This window comes from Perognathus longimembris, chromosome 16, assembly GCF_023159225.1.
Source record: "Perognathus longimembris pacificus isolate PPM17 chromosome 16, ASM2315922v1, whole genome shotgun sequence".
In the NCBI taxonomy this organism is placed as follows: domain Eukaryota; kingdom Metazoa; phylum Chordata; class Mammalia; order Rodentia; family Heteromyidae; genus Perognathus; species Perognathus longimembris.
In genome coordinates, this window is record NC_063176.1 from 3,141,406 (window position 1) to 3,163,256 (window position 21,851).

At 43.2% G+C, this 21,851-nt stretch overlaps 1 protein-coding gene across 1 annotated transcript in view; it reads right to left on the bottom strand.

Annotated features, from left to right (window-relative positions):
• Positions 1–21,320, bottom strand: part of Slc4a4 (solute carrier family 4 member 4) — a 178,948-nt gene extending 157,628 nt beyond the window's left edge. Inside the window, exons 1-3 of the mRNA XM_048364722.1 lie at positions 20,967–21,320; positions 10,297–10,457; positions 3,514–3,693 (exon numbers count right to left, since the gene is read on the bottom strand). Of these exons, the coding sequence (XP_048220679.1) occupies positions 3,514–3,693; positions 10,297–10,457; positions 20,967–21,223 (598 nt within the window). The 5' untranslated portion in view covers positions 21,224–21,320. The remainder of the gene's footprint in view (positions 1–3,513; positions 3,694–10,296; positions 10,458–20,966) is intronic.
• Between the last annotated feature and the right edge of the window lie 531 nt (positions 21,321–21,851).

Consider the following 21,851-nt stretch of genomic DNA (forward strand, 5'->3'; position numbering starts at 1 on the left):
GCTCTGGACGTGGTGCCGCCACGTGTGCTAGTGTAACCCCAGCACTGAGGACTGCTGATTCAGGCAGAGCCCAGATTCCAGAGACATAAAATGTCACAAAATATTCATCTTTATTCATTTTATTTTATTTTTGCCAGTCCTGGGGCTTGAACTCAGGACCTGAGCACTGTCCCTGGCTTCTTTTTGCTCAAGGCTAGCACTCTGCCACTTGAGCCACAGCGCCCCTTCTGGCCTTTTCTATATATGTGGTGCTGAGGAATCGAACCCAGAGCGTCATGTATACAAGGCAAGCACTCTACCACTAGGCCATAATCCCAGCCCTGTCTTCATCTTTAATATAGTCATTTAATTGCATGCTTACATAACTTCATTCTTAGTAGCAGCAGGAGGTAATAAATGGCTAGCAATATCTCTGATAGCAACCGGCCCTAATGAGGAGATAAGAGCTGCCTCTAGCTCACTACTGGAAAATATATAATTCTCAACTTGGAAGAAGTATCTCCCTAAGTTTCAGCTGTGTATTAGCATAACTAAAGCTGGCAGTGTCACTGGGTCTATTGTGTGTGTGTGTGTGTGTGTGTGTGTGTGTGTGTGTGTGGTGGTGTTGTGGTCCTGGGGCTTGAACTCGGAACCTAGGCCCTGTCTTAGAGCTCCTTTTTGCTCAAGGGCTCAAGGCAAGTGTTCTACCACTGGAGGCACGGCGCCACTTTGGGTTTTCTGTGATTAACTGGAGATAAGAGTCTCGCAGGGACTTTTCTGCCTAGCCTGGCTTCAAACTGAGATCCTCAGATCTCAGCCAGCCTCCTGAGTAGCTGGGATTATAAGCGTGAGCCACAGGTGCCCTACTACTAGCTCTATTTTCTAGTCTACTACAGAAGACCAAGGTAACTTAACTTCATCTAGGTTTTCCATGAAGATATACAACCTAGTTGCAACAATGGTAGACATAAGATCTTGGTTTGTCAAAACAGTAGCAATAGTTCCATAATTCTTTTTAGAAATTTATCCTGAGAACATTTCATAGTTGGTAGAAATATTAAGTGATTAAACTCTAAGACACGAGAGTACCTGTGTAAACTTGTAAATTGGGAAACCCAAAAATTTGCTATCAGATCGTCTGCAATAATGTACCTTTGAGGCACATGAAAATCATTTCTAAGGGATTTCTCAAAACCAAACCATGCCTGTGATACTTAAGAAAGAGTCAGGTATCACCAAGGCCAATAATGACATGTTTAAAGAGAAAACTAATCCCATCCCATGCTTCGGGGTGTAAGCCAAGATTTGAAGAGCCGGAAAGGAACTGCCTGCCTTTCCGATTTGCTTTTTGTCCAGCACGTGCAGAATTTCACGAGTGAAAATGAGAGTAACGGGCAATTTCAAGTTTCCTCTGAAGTACAGATATCTCCTGAGAGGACAGGAGATCAGATGATGCACCACATGGACACATTCCGAGTGTTCCAAATGCGCAAGGTACTGGACTCTGGGCTTCATCTGTTCCTAGTCTCTCCTCCTGTTTCCAGTTCACGCAACAAAACCACCATTGCAGTAGGAAGCACTCTGCCTGCTCACTGAAGTCGCCCCTTGTCTCTTTGCAAATAAATCAACACTGGAAAACAGGGCAGTTGCTTACTTCTTGACACCACCACCCGCTCCATGGTTTAGAACGAAACAAAAAATTCCAATTCTTGAATCTCAATTTTATATGCTAAAGGAGAGACTGCCGTAATATCGAGATTATGAGTTGTTTAAAATGAAATCTTCATAACACTAGTGACAACAAACTGTTCGTCCTATGACTTTTCCATTAAACAACTTTCCCTTCAAAAATGTAATTCAAAATCAAAGAATAAAAAGGAGGTACACAAAAACATTTGCAAGCTGGATACTAACGGCTCAAGCCTGTAAGTCCAGCGACTCGGGAAGCTAGATCTAAGGCACCCAGCTCAAAGCCAGTCCAGGCAGAAAAGTCCATGTGGCTCTTATCTCTGATTAACCACACACACCAAAAAGAAGTGGAGCTGTGGCTTAAGTGATAGAGTGACAGCCTTGAGCCAAGAGAGTATAAGGCCCAGAGTTCAAGACCCAGTTCTGGCCAAAACAAAAAGTATTTGCAGTAATATATATGTACCAGTAGAACCACCAAGCTGTACTAGGAATGGTCTATATTAGATTCCTTCTTTTGTGAATGTGTCTTAAAGAATTTAATTATTTTTAAAGCCAGTACTTCTTTAAAAAAATTAACAGGCAAAGTGTGCTTATACTAAACTCTCTTCCAAACATTTTCTTTACCATTAAGTTAGAAAATCACGTTTCTGGAAGCAAGCATCTGAGTTGCAATTCAGTTTACACAGTTCACTTTTGCACAACCCCTTGTGTGTTATTCTGAAGTGTACCTGCATGCAATGGATTAGAATCTCCTTTATCTATTTACTTCTCTTAATACCAAAAGAGGATGGGATTCAGGTCTCGATCTAATTCTGCTAACCCAATGCTTATCAGAAATGCCCACCACACTTTCATTTCCTCTATTTCATGAACACTGACTGCTCCCTTCCTATTTCAGCAAAGCATGAAATCTACTAAGAAAGAGCAAAAGAGGCAATTAAGGTTCTCATACGAAGGAGAGTTGACCACATCTGCGACATGGGCCATGAGGCAAATTAAAAGCTGTAGCACTCTACCTTTGTCTTGTGGGTCTGGTAGAAAAATGGGACAATGAGATCCGAAATGTAAACAGAAATACAACCTGATATATTGTTCCTTGTTGCAAAAAAAGAGAAAAGAATGAGAGAGAGAGAGAGAGAGAGAGAGGGAGGGAGGGAGGGAGGGAGGGAGGGAGGATATGATACAGAAGATAGCCACTTCTCAGGAAACTATGTTAAGTACAATTACATAGAAGTAGGACATAGTGCCTTTTCTATTGTTGTATAATTGGGTTAATATTCCAATATTATAATTGAATCATTATTCTCCCATCTGACTGTAATAATCATTTATCAAGTGAGAAATGTTTTTGAAGTGGTAAAAAATATAATACAGAGTCTTACTTGGATGAAATGATCATTTATAGGCCGGATGCCATCTCTCATACATAGCAAAGACTACGCTATGAGATTTCAAGGCATTTATCCTATCTTATTATCTACTTCTATATCTGGTAAACCACCGTGTTGAAGACAAAGTCCCGGAGGGACTCGATATTATCGCTCGACAAGCGTGTTGAGTCAGCTGAACCATTTCGTTGTTTCGTCAGAGTTATGTGAAAAGCTTCTCCGAGTAGACACAAGGAGCAAGTGAGGCACCATCATAGTTGCAACCTCCAAAAATGAGTAAAATCTTCCCAGCAAGACTACATGCCTGCCGGCCCAACTGCATTAAAAAAAATATGACATGACTGTGGCATACGAAGACGAGATACCGTGAGGAGGGAGAAAAGATGGCGGGGGATGGAGGAGAGGCGAATGAGACGCACAGGCAAGAGAAGGCGGCAGCCAGCCGGCTTTGCATTACCATTGTCGGGGTTGGTAAACATCCTACTTGCACTGGAGACGGTCTTCCCAATGTCGGCCAGGGAACGGAGATTGGATTTCTTGGTTTGATGCCGGTGCTTCCGGAGCAAAGTGTAGGTTACCTTATCCTTAAGGTCGGGTTTCAACAGTCCTGTCTCGATCTGGTGGTCAACAATCATCTCTGATAGGGAAGCAAAGCAAAACAGAAGCAAAAATCAGAGTGGACTCTAGCTTCAGGGATATCACGAATGAATCCTGGGTCTATAGATGACTTCCTGACCCTGTAACTTCCCACTTTGTGTGAAGATAAGGAGTCACAGACACTTTAGTGTTTGAAATTCAGAAAGGTAGAATTGTCGTCTTCATTTTTTTTCCCCCAATCCCAGTTACGGTGAATTTGCATGAATTACATTTTCCCCTCGATAAGCATAGGAAACCAGTCATTTACATTCATTTATTTGCCTTGTTGGTCATGGGACGGGCACTCAGGGTCCATGCCCTGTCCCTGAGCCTTTTGCTCAAGGCTAGAACTCGACCGCTTTGAGCCACAGCAGCAGTTTTCTGGGAGTGAACTGGAGATCAGAGTCCCATGGACTTTTTGCATCGAGGGCTGACTTGGAACCACAATCCTCTCATCTCTGCCTCCTGAGTAGCTAGAATTACAGGCGTGAACCACACGTTCCTGGGTACATTCTTAACTTTAAAATGCTTAAAGATCTGAATTTTTTCAAAAGCAAAAAGCCTTGAAGGGAGTATATAAAGTTTAAAGTAGTTAGACGAGTGATTTTTTTAATCTGTTTTCCCAAATTCTTCTGTGACCTATTTTTTTTTTAATGATAGAACAAGGTAAAAGACAATAATATCTTTCTGAATATCATCAGATCACTTGGATAGCAATTCATCCGCTAAGTGAAAGGTTAAACTACAAAAATATGCCCTAGTCTTTTCTAAGAACTTTGGCTTGTTCTTCCTGTTTAGACTCAACATGAAACGTAAATGTTTGTCTTTCTACAAGTAATTAAAGTTTCTATTCGTGCTCCTATTTTTAGAATATAGTTGTAGCTAGAGGTTAAAAAAAAAAACTGTTTCACCAAACTTTCTCCATTCTTTTGGACAACAAGTTCTTAACTCTATTCGAAAATAAGAGATTCAGCTAAACACGGGGTACAAGCTTATCATCATAGCCACTCGGGGGGGTACCGGAGGAGGACTGAAGTTTGAGACTAATCAGAGCAAAGATGGCAGGAGGCTCTATCTGAAAAACAAACTAGAGGCAACAGATTGGAGACATGGCTCAAGGAGTAGATATTTACCTCTGTGCCTAGCAAGCATGAGGCCCTGAGTTCAAACCCCTAGTATTGGTGGCGGGGGGGGGGAACCTCTCTCACACAAGTAAGCCTATTAATGGTACAAACGGTTCCTCTTCATGGTGGGGGGGCATCTCCTCATAGAGTAAAGCTGGGGACACAGCCATGGCCCTGTGGGCAAGCTTCCCCGCCGCATACAAGCGGAGCGCTGGTCCTCTGCAGGGACACCCATCAAGAGGTCCCAGCTGTACGTGCCTACCATACATCCCGACTTTATTCTCAGGAAAACTTCTCAGGACAGAAAAGTGCAGAAGAAAACAAAAGCTACTGCTCTGCAAAAACAGAAAAAGAAAAAATCTGACAAGAAAATCGATGAATAATAGTGGGATAACACAAATCCCAGCGATTCTCACCCTTTGTAAAGAGAAGTTGGAGATGGAGATGGTGGAGGGCTTGGCGTGGGCCGCGGTGGCACACGATTCTCCCGGGTCATCTTTACAGCAAGCAGAACGGGCCTCTCGGCCTCTTGCCACCGACAATGTACACAGTGTACAAACTGCTATTTGGAAACCAAGCAAAGGCTAAATCACAGATTTTCCATCCTGTGCTTTACAGAGATGCCATAAATGTCAGCTAGCACTGGGCCACTTGGTAGGCAGCCAGGACAAGAAAGGAAGAGTTTCTTCTGTGAATGTTTTGGTTCAAAAATGGCCTTTCGCTCGGTGTATTTTTAACTCCTCGAACCGCTCTCAGTAACACTCTCCGCGTGCTCTTTTAACTGCTGCTCCGCCTTGCCCCGCAGTACGATAATTAGGCGGCCGCAGGGCGCGGCCTTCTGCTTTCCCCCGTAAGTGGGGTTCCGTGCACCAAGTCCGTTCTGCAGAACAACGGCAGAAATAAGGCCGCTCCTGCCGATGCGGCGGCGCATCGCCGCAACGGTCATCAAACGCCTACTCCAATTCCAGGGTTGTGGGTTCAACTGTTTCTTATCTACCCTTCCTGGCAGGGCCTCCCTCTCCTCTTGCCCTGCCTCGCAGTCGAAATCAATCCATGTGTACACAGCACAGCCGGGCTTCTGTGACTAAAGCCTGGAAATCACCGGTGAGAACAGGTTAACACATCGGTGCGGCTTATGCCCTTCATTAAGTTTCCGTAAAAATGGCCCACATTAGAGCGATCTCTTGAAGCACGAACGAGAAAAGCTTTCAACGGAAAGTGGGGGCAGTAACATTCTACCGCAACCCTGAGATGAAGCTTTCACGGTTCAAAATCCCACAGATGCTACCAAGAGGGGGGAGATGAGACGAGAACAGACAGAGCCTTTCAGACCCTCAGAGCGTCAGGTTCAACTCCTGCCATACACAGAGGAGAAAAGCGAGGCCTAGAGGTGCGACTGGACTTCAGACGCTGACTCATTACTCAAGGCAAAAGCCTCAAAGAAAGCCAGGTTTTCAGACTAATACTGTAGATCATTTTCTCTGTCACAAGATTTTTTATTTAAAAATAAGCCCTAGACAAAAAAAATATTACTATATAAAGTTCTTGCAAACCGAGTGAAAGATGGCCTACGTAACAAAACGATCAGAGAGCGCAACGTTCTTAAAAGGAAACAAAGGGATTAAAAAGAGGATAAAAACTCTCAACTTCAAACTAACAAGGACAGGCGGGGATTGTGGCCTAGCGATGGAGCGCTTGCCTAGCATGCATGAAGCCCTGGGTTCGATTCCTCAGCACCACATACACAGAAAAAGCCGGAAGTGGCGCTGTGGCTCAAGTGGTACAGTGCTAGCCTTGAGCAAAAAGAAGCCAGGGACAGTGCTAAGTTCAAGCCCCAGGACTTGCAAAAATAAATAAACAAGCAGAAAACTAACACAGATAATTTCCATGTATGTAAAGAAGAGTTTGCACAGGAAAGAGGAGGAGAGAGTAGCTCTAAGACCAGGTTTGTAGGTACATTTTTGTTCTCGTGGACTGTATTTTTCTGAATTATATTTAAATAAAATACATTAGTTTTCTGATTAGAAAGACACAAAGAAGATAATGTCATATTGGTAACATAAAACATGTAAAAAAAAATAAAGAAAAAGAAACGAGACTCACACGTCTGCCAATACGCGTAACCCAGGAATGCCCTTACATATAAAAATCAACTCTGAAAATCGAGCTACATTTTCCTCATCCATTTCTCATAGCGATAAAATACCTGAAATGGATTATTTTTTTTTTTAACTTGAGAACGGAGGAAAATTTCCCTAGACTTCATTTCATGTCTGGGTGACATGCTCGAATTACAATGATGATGCTAAGAATAAACCTATTTAAATAATCCATGGAAATGATGTTTGATCCTTTATAATACTTTAAAGATAAATCTTTCCATTAGCATGCAGAAGGGATTCTTCGTCAAGAAAAAGCACAGCGAGGCCCTGAGAAGAATCAGAATTAGACTTGCATGTTTGATGCAAGCAAGACAAGTGACACGGGTTAAGAGCCCGCCACCCACTGCTCGAGCCCCCACTCGGGGCCGACTGGCTCCCTGTCGCTGTCCCGGAGACTGGGGGTCAGAGGGGGTGCCGGGAGAGGCGGCGGCAGCAGGCCCGTTGCAAAGGTGGACGGGATGGATGCTGCTGTTGCTCTGCTCCCGTGGCGTTTGCCATGATTCCTGTGCCTTCCCATGTGTTGGCGTTGCACGTGGGTTTGGAGGGGCTGCGTCGCCTCGAGACCTGGCTGGGGATGAGTCTCTGCTCAGAGCCGTCAGCGTGATTCAGGACAAGGCGACGCCACCTCGCCCTTTGCGCGAGGAAGATTTTCTTAATAACAAAATAATAAACTCTTAACTCTTCAATTTACTGTGCAATCTCCTGGCATTTAAAAATGAAACAAGGGCTGTTTACTCTTCGTGCGTGTGACCCTTGGGGAAGTTTGGGTTCTTTCGGAGGATGTGTTGTTTTATTTTAGCCAATTCCTCTCCCTGGTCCTGCAAACCTGACCCCTTCGTTTTGTCCCTTTGTCTTGCTGGTGATGGGTGGTTTGCCTTTGAACTCTTCCTCTGTATTATCAGCGCCAGAATGACAGCAGCGGCCCTCGGCTTGCTTGCCCCCAGGGACCGCGGAGCAAACGTATTCGTGAGTGACGAAGCTTCAAAGTGACCTCGTGATGTCTACTTTTATCACGTAATGACAATTTTTATATAAATGCATGGTGGTTACAGAGAAAAGTTCACGGCTGGTAATGAACGGTAATGGAAAATTTCTTGGAAGACAGGAATCGGGAAACCACAGTTCAGGGCCAGCCCGGCAAAAAAAAAATGTTTGTGAGATTTTTATCTCAAGAAAATGGTGAGGCATGCCACTTGTTATCCCAGATAGGAGGGAAGCAAAGTGGTTTTAATCCAGTAGTATGTACCCTCCACTCCAAGTATAAGGCAAGATCCTGGGTTGAAAACAGCCAACACACCAAAAAAAAAAAAGAGACACTTCAGGAGGCTGAGATCTGAGGACTGGGGTTTGAAGCCAGCCCAGGCAGGAAAGTTCGTGAGAGACTCTTATCTCCAATGACGTTCCAAAAAGTCAGAAGGGAGCAGTGGCTCAAGTGGTAGAGCATTAGCCTTGAGTATACAAGCTCAAGGGCAGTGGTCAGTCACCAAGTTCAACCACCAGTACCAACAGGGGGAAAAAAAAAATGTAATGAAAGCAAACTACTACATATTTATTGATTCTCCTTGGTTAAATGTAGTAGATGACAGGGCTTCTCTCTTCGGCCATTGGCCAATGAAATTCTACTTTAACGTGAGAGTCTGTCTTCTGCGACACATAAAGGATCAGCTGGTCTCTCGAGTCCAGAAGCTCCCCGAGGTGGACACGTCTGAGGCTGACCACCCCAGCACAGGTCTTCAGAACAGCTCAAGAACATAATGAACAGGATTCAGTGTTAGCGTTCCTCACCCTGTTGATCCGCTCCTCACGTAAGGAAACGGGTTCTCAGCTCTGTCTACCATACCATTTCTCATCTTTTCTCCCGTTCATGAGGTCCCTGCGAATCGGTCTGCCTTTCTAAAATCTTCCCTTACCCTTCCACGAGGTAACATGGAGGAAGACCTGGGTAAATTAATTTTGCTGAAGTGTAAGATGGACACATAGGACCATCTCAGTTCACAGTCATAACCGCTGAAAGGCCCACCGTCATCCTGCCTTCCCAGATGAAGAAAGTAAAAACAAACAAACAAAAAGGCAAAAGAATGAAGGTGCTCGTTTTGCCCGTAGTCATTCAGGTTAACAAAGGAGGATCGTATGTGAGGCCCTCCGACTTTGAACCCCGCGTTCGTTCTGTGCTACCAGTCTGCATCTGGCGGAATTACTCCATGACCCCGCGTAGGGCTCAGTGAAATGAGTCTCCAAGTGACAGAACTTCCGGCAAGAAGCTCCCGAGCCATGATGCTCCAGATGAGGCGTGGCACAATGTCACGGGCTCGGCGTGAACCCACAAGGCCCTGCGGACTCCGAGCCCTCTACAGCCTTTCTCTAGCCACAGCGAACGGCCTCCTGTCCACACAGAATCACGCCCAACCCAGAAACTAGGCGATTTCCCATTTCAAAGAGCACTGAAACTCTTGCAAATGACGAGGGCGAGGCCCAGAAAAGCTCACTGCGATGAATAAGGACAGAGTTCCAAAAACCTAGTGCTCAGACTTCCAGAGTCTGCTAGAACCCAGACAGGAGAATCAGAGGGCTTTATTGAAAGTATCAGTCTACTAAATATTCATGAATAAAGGAAATAAAGCCAAATATGCATGTAAACAGCATGATTCTAATTGTAACCAAAAAATAATAATAGTGTGGAAAATGACGGACTGAAGTTGGGGCTTAAGAGTAGCTACCACACAAACCTATGGCCCTGAGTTCAAACACAGTACCACCACTGTAGAAAGTAAGAAAAAAAAAGCAATAAAGACTCCCTTGTTATAAAAATGAAAGTACAAAAGAAAAGGTTAGGAACTAAATTTAGAAGGAAATATTCTACACACACACACATACACACACACACACACACACACACACACACACACACACACACACACACACACCCCTTACAGGCCTAATTTTTTTTTTCTTAAAAGATGTCTGAACCCAGTTGCCAGTGGCTCACACTTGTAATCCTACCCACTCAGGTGGATTGCAGTTCAAAGCCAGCCCGGCAGAAAAGCCTGTGAGACTCTTCTCTCTCCAACTAATCCAAGAAAAACCTGGGCATGGGGTTGCGGCTCAATAGTAGACTTAAGCACAAAAGCTTAGGGACAGCATTCAGGCCCAGAGTTCGAACCCCAGGACCCCCCTCATATATCATATATATCACATATATATATATAATATATATAATAGAATATTCAACTTTAATTACACTAGCAGACATGGGCATTGAAGGCCACTTGTGGACTCGTAAAGCTAAACAGTCACAAGAACGTGAGACAGCATACTTACCCACCAACTGCGGGAGGGAAGAGGCCTCCCGGTCTAGCATGATGGAGCCTTTCTCCATGCACGTCCTCAGCTCGAATAAGCTATGCAAGGACAAGGTGGCCACGTGGGGCTTGCTCCATCTCTCCCCGCCCTGTTCCACTTTTTCTTCAAACTTAATCCACCTAGGAAGATAAAATGAGCGAAGGACAATTAAAAGTAATGCAACCTCCTTTGGAAACAGCAATACTAACCCAAGCTTCTCTCCCTCACCAGCAGACCTCCTACAACGCCTTTTGTTTTTGGTTTTTGGAGGAAGGTAAGAATAACTAGATCACTCCCTGAACTCCTCTGAAGTTTAAGAGGAAAAAGGCGAGCCAAAAGAAGTCGTAGCATGTTTGCTTTGCTCTCCGCCAATGTGTGATCGTGAAATCCGTAAGAGTGACTAGTAAAACTGAACTTTTTAATGAGGTCGAAAAAAAATAAGGTGCTTTTCAAACTTCTCTCGACGGGCAGAGCCTGTAAGTATAAAAACCTCCGCACTGTGCGCATCCGGTTGTGATTTCTCAAGGCCGACATATATGGAAGAAATGAGTGATGGGCCAATATTTATCTCAAATACTAGAGAACCACGATGTGCCCAGCAGTGATAAGTATGAGGAGCCTTGTATTTTGTCGTGTCCTTGGGTTATTAATATGTCTGTCTCAGCTGGTTTATTTTCCTGTCTCATTGGGATTCTAATAGAAGCTTTACCCTTCCAATCTAGCTAGACATGTGTTTAAAAAGGTACAGACTCAGTGAACAACAAATCTACTCTGATAGTAATGTTCCTTCTGTTCACTTTAGCATAGCAGAACAAACCACGCTCACCCAGAGTGTCTAAGACTTCTAAACACTGTGATGACGTAGCGCTATCTACAAGTGTTTTAAGTTTAAGGAGAACAAGCCGTCTGCGGGAGCTTTTATATTTTATATATTATATTACACGCAGATCCTTCTAGGATGCTAAAGGATGTAGGAAAGCATTTCCTTTGCCTGCTCATTGACACCTGAAGGAAAACATTTCTTTCTTTCACATCAAACCTTCTCAAAGATATTGGGAAAGATAACAAGAGGGTTAAAAATTGTTTTTCACCCAAAGGTTTAATGATTGAAAAATGTTTTCCCAGAAAAAAGCTAAACACTCACCTAACTCACTAAAGATGAGAACAAAGGGCAGAGATCAGAGAAAGCTCTACATAAGGTATTATTTATAGAACGCTTACCAACCCCTGAGGAGGGGGAAAACACATTAGTCGAAACAGAAGTGAAAACAGATCAAAAGATCGGCCACAATGTCAAAGAAAAATTCAGAATTATACTAACGCCTAATACTCAGGATTCAGAAGTGCTTGTACCGCAGCTGAAGCCCCCCGCCAGCCCTCTGGAGAGGAAGAAATTCACAGCCACACAACCGCCATCTCGGTCACCTTAACCCAGCCTAACGCAACTGTAGACCCGGCTTTGCTCCCTCAGTTCACAGAAGGAAACTATGAAGCCGTATGTGTGTGTGTGTGTGTGTGTGTGTGTGTGTGTGTGTGTGTGTGTGTGTATGTATATATGTATATATATAAATATTTATGTCAGAAGTTAAAAAGTCAATGCCAAAGAGGGCATTGGACCTACAAAGCAGACCTGGCTTATTTAAATAAAAGCTGTTGAGACACACTGAAAAAAAAAAAAAAAAAAACGGAAGGGAGACAACTAATCTGTACATATGTGGCTGAATTATTGTTGTTGACCTCAGCTGGAAGGAGAAGGAGCTGAGAGAAAAATGAAGAATTTATATCAATGCACCTATAGAATTCTATGGGTGTAACCAAAATGATAAAAGGTAATGAAGATAACTAGGACTAATTGAGACTACGCATATCATAGAGTACATCACGTTGCTTTACTTTCGAATTTCTCCTGCTTGCTTACAGAACCTGTAACCACGTTCATTGGTATTTATGATGCACATCATTTCATATCTTATAGTTTATCCCTCAAGAGCAGACTTCAGGAGAAATAAAATCTGATCATATATTAAATCAATTCAGGACTACGTAGAACTATCATCTATGAAAATACAGTGATTCCTCTTTTTATTATTTCTAGAAATATTCGTACCAGCTAAGAGATAAACTCTTAGGTCACAAAAGTTAAGCCCAACATTTTAAAGGCCAATTAAAACTTCACTAAAGTTTAATATTTCAGATAGTCTTCAATTCTCTATTATTGTTCCTAAACGAGTCCCCTCTTAATCAACTGCCATCAATGGTAAACTAATTTCTTGAAAGACAACTTCTGACTAAACTAAAATTAAACGTTCACTTAAAAATAACAACAAAAAAATAAAACTAAGCATTAGGGGCCTGGCTAAGGGGCAGAGTGCCTACCTAGTAAACATGAAGCTCTAAGTTCAAATCCCAGTACTACCAAAGGAAAAAAAAAAAAGGAAAAGAAAATTGCACATTATGCATGTATAAATGACCGTGGGTCATTCTTGCTACCCTCCCTGCTATGATCTGAATGTCTAGGACCTTAAATTTCATATGTTAAAATCTGAATGTGGAAGACAACGATACTAAGAAGTGGAGCCTTTTGAAGGTGAGCTGACCTTGAAAGTATATAAGCCTCATGATTGGAATTAGTGCTCTTATAGCAGAGGCTATTAATAGATGGGTAAAGTAGGAGGTGCCACCTAGCAACAAGGGGACCCACATCAGATGCCAAACACACAGTTGCCTTGATCACGGACTTTCCAACTTCTAAAAGGTGAAAAAGACAAACTTTGGTTGTCTGTAAACTACACAGTCTATGATGTTCTCTTATTGTGGCTGAACAAGCCAGCATGACCCTCAGTTACCCAGAAAATACAGATTCCGTTAAATTTTCATTAGAAAGAAAAGAAGTCAAAAATCACTGAATTCCTTTGCAGCCTTTCTGTTTTCCCATAGCCATGTCCATATTGTAAACAACCTAACTAGACTCAAACTATAAATTTAAACATTTTTACAAGTATATGTAGAGCTGGGCAATGGTGGCTCATGCCTGTAATCCTAGCTGCTCAAGAGGCCAAGGTCTGAGGAGCTCAGTACAAAGGCAGCCGAGGCAGAAAAGCCTAGGAGACACTTATCTCCAATTAACCTCCAAAAAGCCAAAAGTGGAGCTGTGGCTCAAGTAGTAGAGTACTAGCCTTGAGCACAAAAGGCTCTGAGTCACAGAGCCTAGGCCCTGAGTTCAAGCCCAGGATCAGCACCAGAACAAGGTACATTTACAGCTAGTACATTTAGAGCTAGTCCAGTGGCTCACAGCTGTAATCCTAGCTTAAGTCGGGAAGTTGAGATCTGAGGAGCTTGGTTTGAAGCTAGCCCAGGCAGGAAAGTCTATGAGACTCTTACTTCCAATTACTTCCCCCCAAAAAACTGGAAGTGGAGCTGTGGCTCAAGTGGTAGAATACTAGCCTTCAGCAAACAAGCCTAGGCCCTGAGTTCAAGCCCCAGGACAAGCACCGGAAACAAAAAGTACATTTAGAAATCTTACATCTCAGCGAGGTTGGATTTCAGAACTGTGTTACTCACTCTCTTAGATTACACCAGCCCTTTAGGTCAAGACTTAACCATGACAGAATGGAAGTGAAACCTAAAAGCTGATGGTTACTTCAAATCTACATTCCTAAGAGAGAAGTAATGATCTCACAACTCAGTTTAGCACCTAGTTCACTACGGTGGGCTGAGTAAATACTGAATGTTGTGATGATGTCATATGATAGCACAGCTATAAATTCCTTCAAAAAAAGTGTCGCTCTGATTGTTCAGGGAATGATTATACTTTCAACATATGCATTTCAGCATAAAATAGCAGCTGTCCTGTTTACATAGACTGCTTGCCCATTGTTTTATTCAAGAAACTGTGCGTGTTATGGCTATCCTCTTCACATACCAAGGACAAACTTAAAAACTAACTGGATACAACCCAACTCAAATCAGAACCCATTAAAGAGGAGGCTAAGGCAAAGATACGAAAGGTCAGCCTAGCCGAGTGTCAATGAATCTGCAAAGGTGCTTTACAGACATGTAATTACATTTAAAAAAAAAAAACAACAAACAAACAGACCCTTTCATTGGAGCGAGAACTAAAAGCCACTATTTTACCCTTCCTAATGACTCTGAATAACCATGTATTTGTAGTAAGTTTCTGGCTTTTCCTTTTGTTTTGGAACTTGACATGTTTCAGGAAAATTAATTTCAGAAGTTGGCTTTTTTTTTTAATGCCTGCAATTACAAAACTGTTGTACCCTTGGAAGAGCAAATGATTAGGTAAAGTTGATTTCTTCCAAGGTCTTAGAAGAATGAAGATAAAGTTCTCTGCAGTTTTAACGCTTGAGTGACTGCCAACGGACCAGCACTTCACTCATTTGTTGAAGAAACAGAAAGCCCAGTGGGAATCACTGAATTTTGCAACTTTCCAATCATATGATTAAATATAATTAAGAAAACACAAGACCTCTAACTTAAAAACCTGCCAGTTTGGCTGTGGAAAATAGTCATGACCTTTGCACTAGAATACAATCCAACTAAGTAAAACTACTCAAATGATAGACGAATTTCTTGATCATTAAAAAAGTATCTCCCCATCCATAAAGAGAAGTCAACGCCAGTCCTTACCTAGGCTAAATGAAGTCTTTGCGGAGAATTCTTACATTTCTAGATCAACTGTGAAATGTATTGCCTATAATTACCTAGCTATAACTACCCATAATTACATAGCAGGTTAGATTCCTTGAGTCTTTTCCTTACAGGAAAACTCGACTTGGGCTGAAATGGAATTTCCCAAAGTAATCAGCAGAGAGGAGACAGAGCGGGGAGGGTTGGGGAGAGAGCCATGTCTCTCTGAAAGCCCAAGGGGTAAGCAAGCATTCCTGCTCTGTGCTCCTGACCTCAGTCAGGTCTCCAAAGTGGGGGCTGGGAGAGGGCAGGTGGGGATTGAGCCTTGCCCTGTTGGCTTGTGTTTGTGGGAACTTGTGACAGCTCCCCTTTTTACTCAAGGTTGGCAAGACTGTCGGCAGCTACACTGAGTGAATGCTCCTTAACATCTATCTAGTTATCAGTGGCTAAGTCCAGCACTACTGGCCTTCCCAAAACTCACTCACTAATTTAAGTCAAACGAGTAAACACTCGGGCAAAGGAAAAGAGTCAGCCCCTGCCTCCTATCACTGAGCCGTCACCAGAACGGAACAGACCACGAGGTCTTATTGTACTTGTTTTTTCTAATGAGCCCATTAGTTATTGCCTCATTCTTAATGAGGAACATAGGCTTGCTCATTAATTCTAGATGATACCGTGTTAATTACTGTATCAGAATGAATGTTTTTGAATGAGCAAGCGTTCAGAGGTGACTTTCTGGAGGAGGACTGAAGTTTGCTAGGTAGAGTGGCACACACCTATAATCTCAGCTACTCTAAAGGTCAGAGAACATGAATTCAAGGCCACCTCAGGTTAAAAAAAAAAAAATATCTGTTTCGGACCTCTATCTTGGGGGGAAAAAGCAATCTGGTGGCTCACAGCAATCATACCAGCTACTTGGGAGGCAGAAATGATGAGGAAGATCACAGCGAGAGGCCAACCAGATAACGTACTAGCAAAACCTCAATTCCTTTAAAAAGCCGCGCACAGCGGCGCATACCTGTTACAGAAGCCCAGGAACAGGCATGGATAGGACCGTGGTACGAAGCTGGACCCTGGGGGGGAGGGGAAGGGGGAGGGGGAGGGGTTCTCCCCATTCCACATGCACAAGATTGACATTTTTGCTATTCCTTTGATCAGATACTATGTCAAATCTGATAAGCCTACCCTTTGCACAGTCTTCATCCACACGCACGCTACTGTAAAAGATCTAGCGGAGGCTCAACATTCTAACTTCTAGGAAAGATAGGTAAGGAATCTGAAAAGGAGGGTTAGAGTTAAGTGCTACTGCAAATGACATACAGGTGGAAAGCTCTTCTGGCAAACTCTTACAAGACTACCGTGTTTTCCAAGATGAAAAGAGGCACCTGTGACTGAAAAAGTTATCCCAAGAAAAGAAACCAACCTGCTATTCCTAAAGTAAGATTAAAGCCATAATAACGTTGAAACACTGCAGCAAGTAATAGTCTTGTTCACACAAAAAAACATTAGGCAACAGAAAAGTACAGAAACTGAAAAGGGAAAGAAGGATAGGTACTGTGTCCTGTGGAGTGTAGACTCACGCGAGGAGCTACATCAAACTCATTACAGTAGAGAATTCTGGATCCTCTCTGTGTGTCCTTCCTTCCTCTGTGTCTCTCCTCTCTCTCCTCTCTCTTCGTCCTCTCTTTCCTCCCTCTTCTCTGGAATAAAACAGACTTCCATCTGGGATATAAAAGAGCCCCTGCTTAGCCTATCTGGGGTTCTTTCCCCAGTGCCCCTGCAAATTACACACCACACACACACACAGTCTCACACACACACACACACACACGAAAGAAATCTATGCCACATCGCTCGCTCTCTCCACATATGTGTGTATACACATATATGTGTATAGATATACATATATATATATATAATTATTCCCTTCTAAACACTACCCTTTTATTAAGCTGGTAGATTTTGCAGCTTTATTTATTTATTTATTTATTTTTGTCGATTGTGGGGCTTGAACTCTGAACGTGGGTGCCGTCCCTGAGCTCTTCATCTCAAGGCTAGTGCTTTCGGCCAGGGCACCACTTCCTTGCGCAGCCTTTAATGAGGGCGCTAACCCTATCTAGAAGCTGGACATCGCAGAAGGAATATTCCTGCAGAAACGTTCTGAGAACAGTGTATCTCTAGAAACCTGTTGCTTTTAACCTGAACTTTTCTGGAAGCATAACCATCTCCAAGCCTCTCCAAAGAACTTTACACAGAGGAGCAAAGTAAGAACCGAGATTCTGATTCTCCATCCATTCATTTTCTTAATTCCTGTTTTGTGAACATCGCTGGGTACCTGGTAATTCTAAGCACTAGGAGTATAGTAGTAAGCAAAGCAACCTATCACATCTGCACTCACAGAGCTTCCTTTTTATTGGGAGGAGATAAGAATGAGATATCAAGAAACCTGATACACTAAATGGTGCTAAGTACTAAGGGAAAATAATGAAGGACATGACGTGTTGGAGGAAAGGTTCAACCAAAGACAAGGGCAATCGATGAGAAGGCACTCTCTGAATGAAGAGCTGGGCGAGGGGAGGAGGTGAACCCTGACACAAGCCAGGTGGTGTGATCAGAAGAGAATTGCCGACAGAGGGGATGGTAAGTGCAAAGTCCCTGAGGGAGCAGCAGGACTGGCCAGCAGGCCTCGGGGCAGGCTGAACAGGAGGAAGAGCTCAACGTGGGCAGGGTGAACAGTTCACGAGGAAAGCAAGGGCAGCGCCAGAGAGACTAACTGGAAGTATTTGCAGAAATCTGGGTGAAAGATGAAGGCAAGCCTAACCAGGGTGGCAGACGTACTGAATGAGAAACGTGAGATATCTGAATATCCGAGAATCAAAGATACCGTTTGGCCAGATAACAGACTGTAGAGCAAGACAGGAACGAGGCCCCAATATTCTGAATGAGGCAACTAGAAGAAGGGAATTGTTTGGTAGAGTAAATCTGAACATATTCTTAATAAGCCCTACTGTTATCTGATTTCAATTAGGAAAAGAAGTCTAGGCTAGAGATGTAAGTGCAGACATCATCAGCATATTAATGAATTCCTTTGAAACTAAATGCCGATCCTTTTCTGAGCTTTATCAGTGATGTAGGTGCTGGCATTCCATCAGCTATCAGTCAAAATGAGATGAACTATAATAAAACTCTAACTTTGGTCAAGATTTCCAAGTCACTATTGATTCTGAACCATTATTTCTAAGGCAATCAGTTCCCAATTAATCATGTATTTAGCAAACACTGATTAAACACGAGGCAGTGCAAGACATTGGGATTACCATAGTGAATGTACAGACGTGATGGTCCCTGATTTCAAATGAATTTGTGTAAGCAAAGAAATCAAATTAAAATAATATTATAACTACAATTAATTAGTAACTGACTGTGACAAGTCTTAAGTAAAAGAGAAACTATAAAGTGAATACTTTTTCTCCCTGGACCATTTCCTTCAATACATAGTTTCTTGCCAACATACTTCTTCTCTCAGGGATTGCTTAGGTTACCAAAATGACATGTGACCACCCCTACTCCCAAAAAAATAATCTTTAAGGATATTTAAGAATTCAAGGGCATCATACTTGAAGAACCGTAAATGAAAATTTTATGACCATGTCATTCAACACTGACTTATCAGTGACAATGAACCATGATCTCTATACCCTTTTGGGACCAGGAGCCCTGTACATTATAACCTATATCTGACTTACACCAAAATCAGAAAAACACCCAGCATTCTATTCAGCGGTAACTGCTCACACAGAATTTCAAGATGAAAATAGGAATCAAAGTAACCCTCGAAGCACAGCTGACTGCACCAGAGTACATATGGGGAATGAAATTTTAGAGCAAGAAAATCTGCGCAGTGTTGGAAAGGATGCAGGCTGGTAAGATGCTCATTTGGTAGAATGGAAAACTCCAACTTAGGAAGCCCGAAGTACGGGCTCAACTTCGACAGCAGGACAGAGGCAAAGCCACCTCGAAACCAAAATCTCTCAGCACTTGACCAACATAAAGTCTCACCCTGTACCTTCCATAAGGAAAGAAGGAAAGGAAAGACAGCCACAGAGATACTACGAAAAGGCTTTTCTTGAGTTTCTTTTAAAACACATTTTAAAGACTTGTAAAAAGTATACTTTACCAAGGATTTTTACTTATACAAGTTATGGTTTTGAGAGAGGCCCCAAAGAATAAAAGGGAACTTCAAGAGACAGCATGAGAGGTGGGATAGAACTAGGCTACCAAAAGCTTTTTAAGTAAAAGAAGAAAACATTAGTCGTCAAACAGATGAGTTTAAACAAGCATACCCACTGTCTTTCTGTATTGGAAAGAGAATTCCCCCACAAATGGAAAAGAGGATACTCTTTAATTGGGTCTCTTTCTTAATATTACTGTGAGGGCCAATAAAATGTAATGCCTTTTTCTTTTCTGATTATAGTTTAAGATATGGAAGGTAAGAAATTCTTTATAAATTCTACTAAATTTTTGACAATTAGGCATGCCAGTGAAATCAATATTAAATAAATTAATTTATGAAGCTTCTCCTGTATTAAGAAGAACAAACAGCTGCAGATATTCAGGAGCACTTAAAATTGTGGAAATAAAAATAACGGGCATTAAGTTTCAGGACCTAACCAACCACACATCATCGACTAAAGTGGAAATAAACAAAATCATAAGTGAAACTTAATAGACTCATCTAGAAGAAGACTACTGATTCACTGCTTCCTTGGAGTTTGTCTGCTTTCACCCATCAAAAGCAACTTCTTTCTGACTTGTGAAAGACCTACCTAGAACAGAAATGAAATTTCGAATCCATTCTTCTAGCTATTTCCATAGGACTCTCGCCTGTACTTTAGTTCTTTTTCCTTAGCTCAAAAGCTCAGATATGACTTGTAGTCCTTAGATTGTAGAATATATGTTGAACGGGTGCACTTCAAACTTTTAAACTTTTACAGAGCTCTGCATGGTTCTGTCACTCACTGCTAAACTCCCAGGACCTGAGACAGTGCTTGATGGGTGTATATTTGAATAAATATTCAAGAGGTTGAATTTAGTTTTTAAAAATACGCATTAACACAATCTTAGAGAAAGTAAACTACACTGCTATCTCTCAGCACTAATGACAATGAGAGACCAATAACTCACCATTATGTCACACAGTCATTATCTGTATAACTGTGATATGCCACAGAAAAAGACCGAGTCTGGAACAAGTAACAACCTTATGTAAAGAAAAGCTCTGCCCTGTACTATTCACTTGAAAAGTGCTTAATTCACAAAGCATTTCCAAATATACACGTACGGATATAAAATGCGTGGCACAATTGTACAAATTTTATATAACATATATAAAGATGACATATAATAGGAATTAGTATCCAATACTATTTGGCGCTAATGAAAACAAAGTTCTAAGAACATCACGCAACCAACTACTAGGGGAACGAAATATAGACATAAACCGAGTTCTCTAAACTGCAAATTTGGGTGAACTCTCTCATGGCTTCCTTCCACAGAGATACTCGGAAGGTGACAGGCTTTGCCCTGGAATTACACCGACTGCGACTTGCAGCCATCACTGTCTTCCTCACATCCCTCCACTCGGGCAGCAGGTAATCCGCCATTCCAGATCCCACCGGGGACCTGGGTGTTTAGAGATGCGTGGACACACGTGCCTTGGCTACGATCTTTGGCTTATTATTATTATCATACAACATCCTCTACGCCGAGACGGGCTTCCATGCCTCACCCGCGTCAAGCTCACGCCGGCACGCCCACCGTGCTCCACACGTGAACTCAGCTCGGAGGGTCCGATGGAGAATGGAAGGAGACAACAGTCCCGGTGCCTTCGCCCGGCCAACACGACGTCCGTCCGCCGGCCTCAGAAGGGCCTCCCCGGGGTGCCCGCCCCCCCCGGCCCTCCTCCCCCCGGCCAGCACCTCGCGCAGCCCGCCGCGGCTCACCTGGCCGTCTCCTTCCACTCCATCTCCTGCCCGTCCACGGCCAGCAGCTCGTCCAGCTCGGTGAAAAGCTGAGGAGGCGCCGGGCTGTCATCCTCCTCGCCCAGGATGAATCGGATGCGCTCGGCCGCAGGGGAGACTGCGGAAGTGAAAATACTGTGGTTAAACACCGGCTGGACCACCCTGAGCGGCGTGCAGCTCCGGCCTCGTCCTCGCTCCCCAGGGTCACTGCGCTGCCCGTCCACATCCTCGGTGGACATCTTTTCTTGCTGAGGCTCCCTTCTGCCCAACCTGAAGCCAAAAGAGAACTCAGAGCCTGTCCTCTGCTCCTGGAGTCCAGGCCGAATCTAGGTTCCCCAGCAGCGCACCGGCACGGTGCTGAGGTCCAGCCACGGATCCTCCTCCCCGCGGAGGACCTATCCCAAATTCTGTGACAGCAGCCAGCCAGGGCCAATCACTTTTGAATGGAGCAGTGGGAGGAGTAACAAAGCACCCCAATCCTGAGTTTGCCTGGGATGCCCACCTTCTACCCACCCTCCCTCCCCCTGTCCAATGGCTACGCACCGGCCACCGCTGGACAACCTCCTCACTGCCCGCGACCCACTAACTTAGAAGGTTGATGAAGGAATATTTAACAAGATGGGCCTTCTTCTTTACATAATGAAAGGACCCAAAAACATTTAGTCACGCTTCACCGCACTTGAAAAACAAGCCCAAGTAAAATATTGCAGACCTAACGGGGGGAGAGAAGGAGAAGATTTTTCCAACACACTTAAGCACATAATTGAATGCCCTACTAGCTCCTTTTGACCCCATCTGCTGAAAATCATGTAATGAAAAATTAACTAGAATTCCTCTCAGGTTGTAGGTTATTTTCTTTTACTTTAA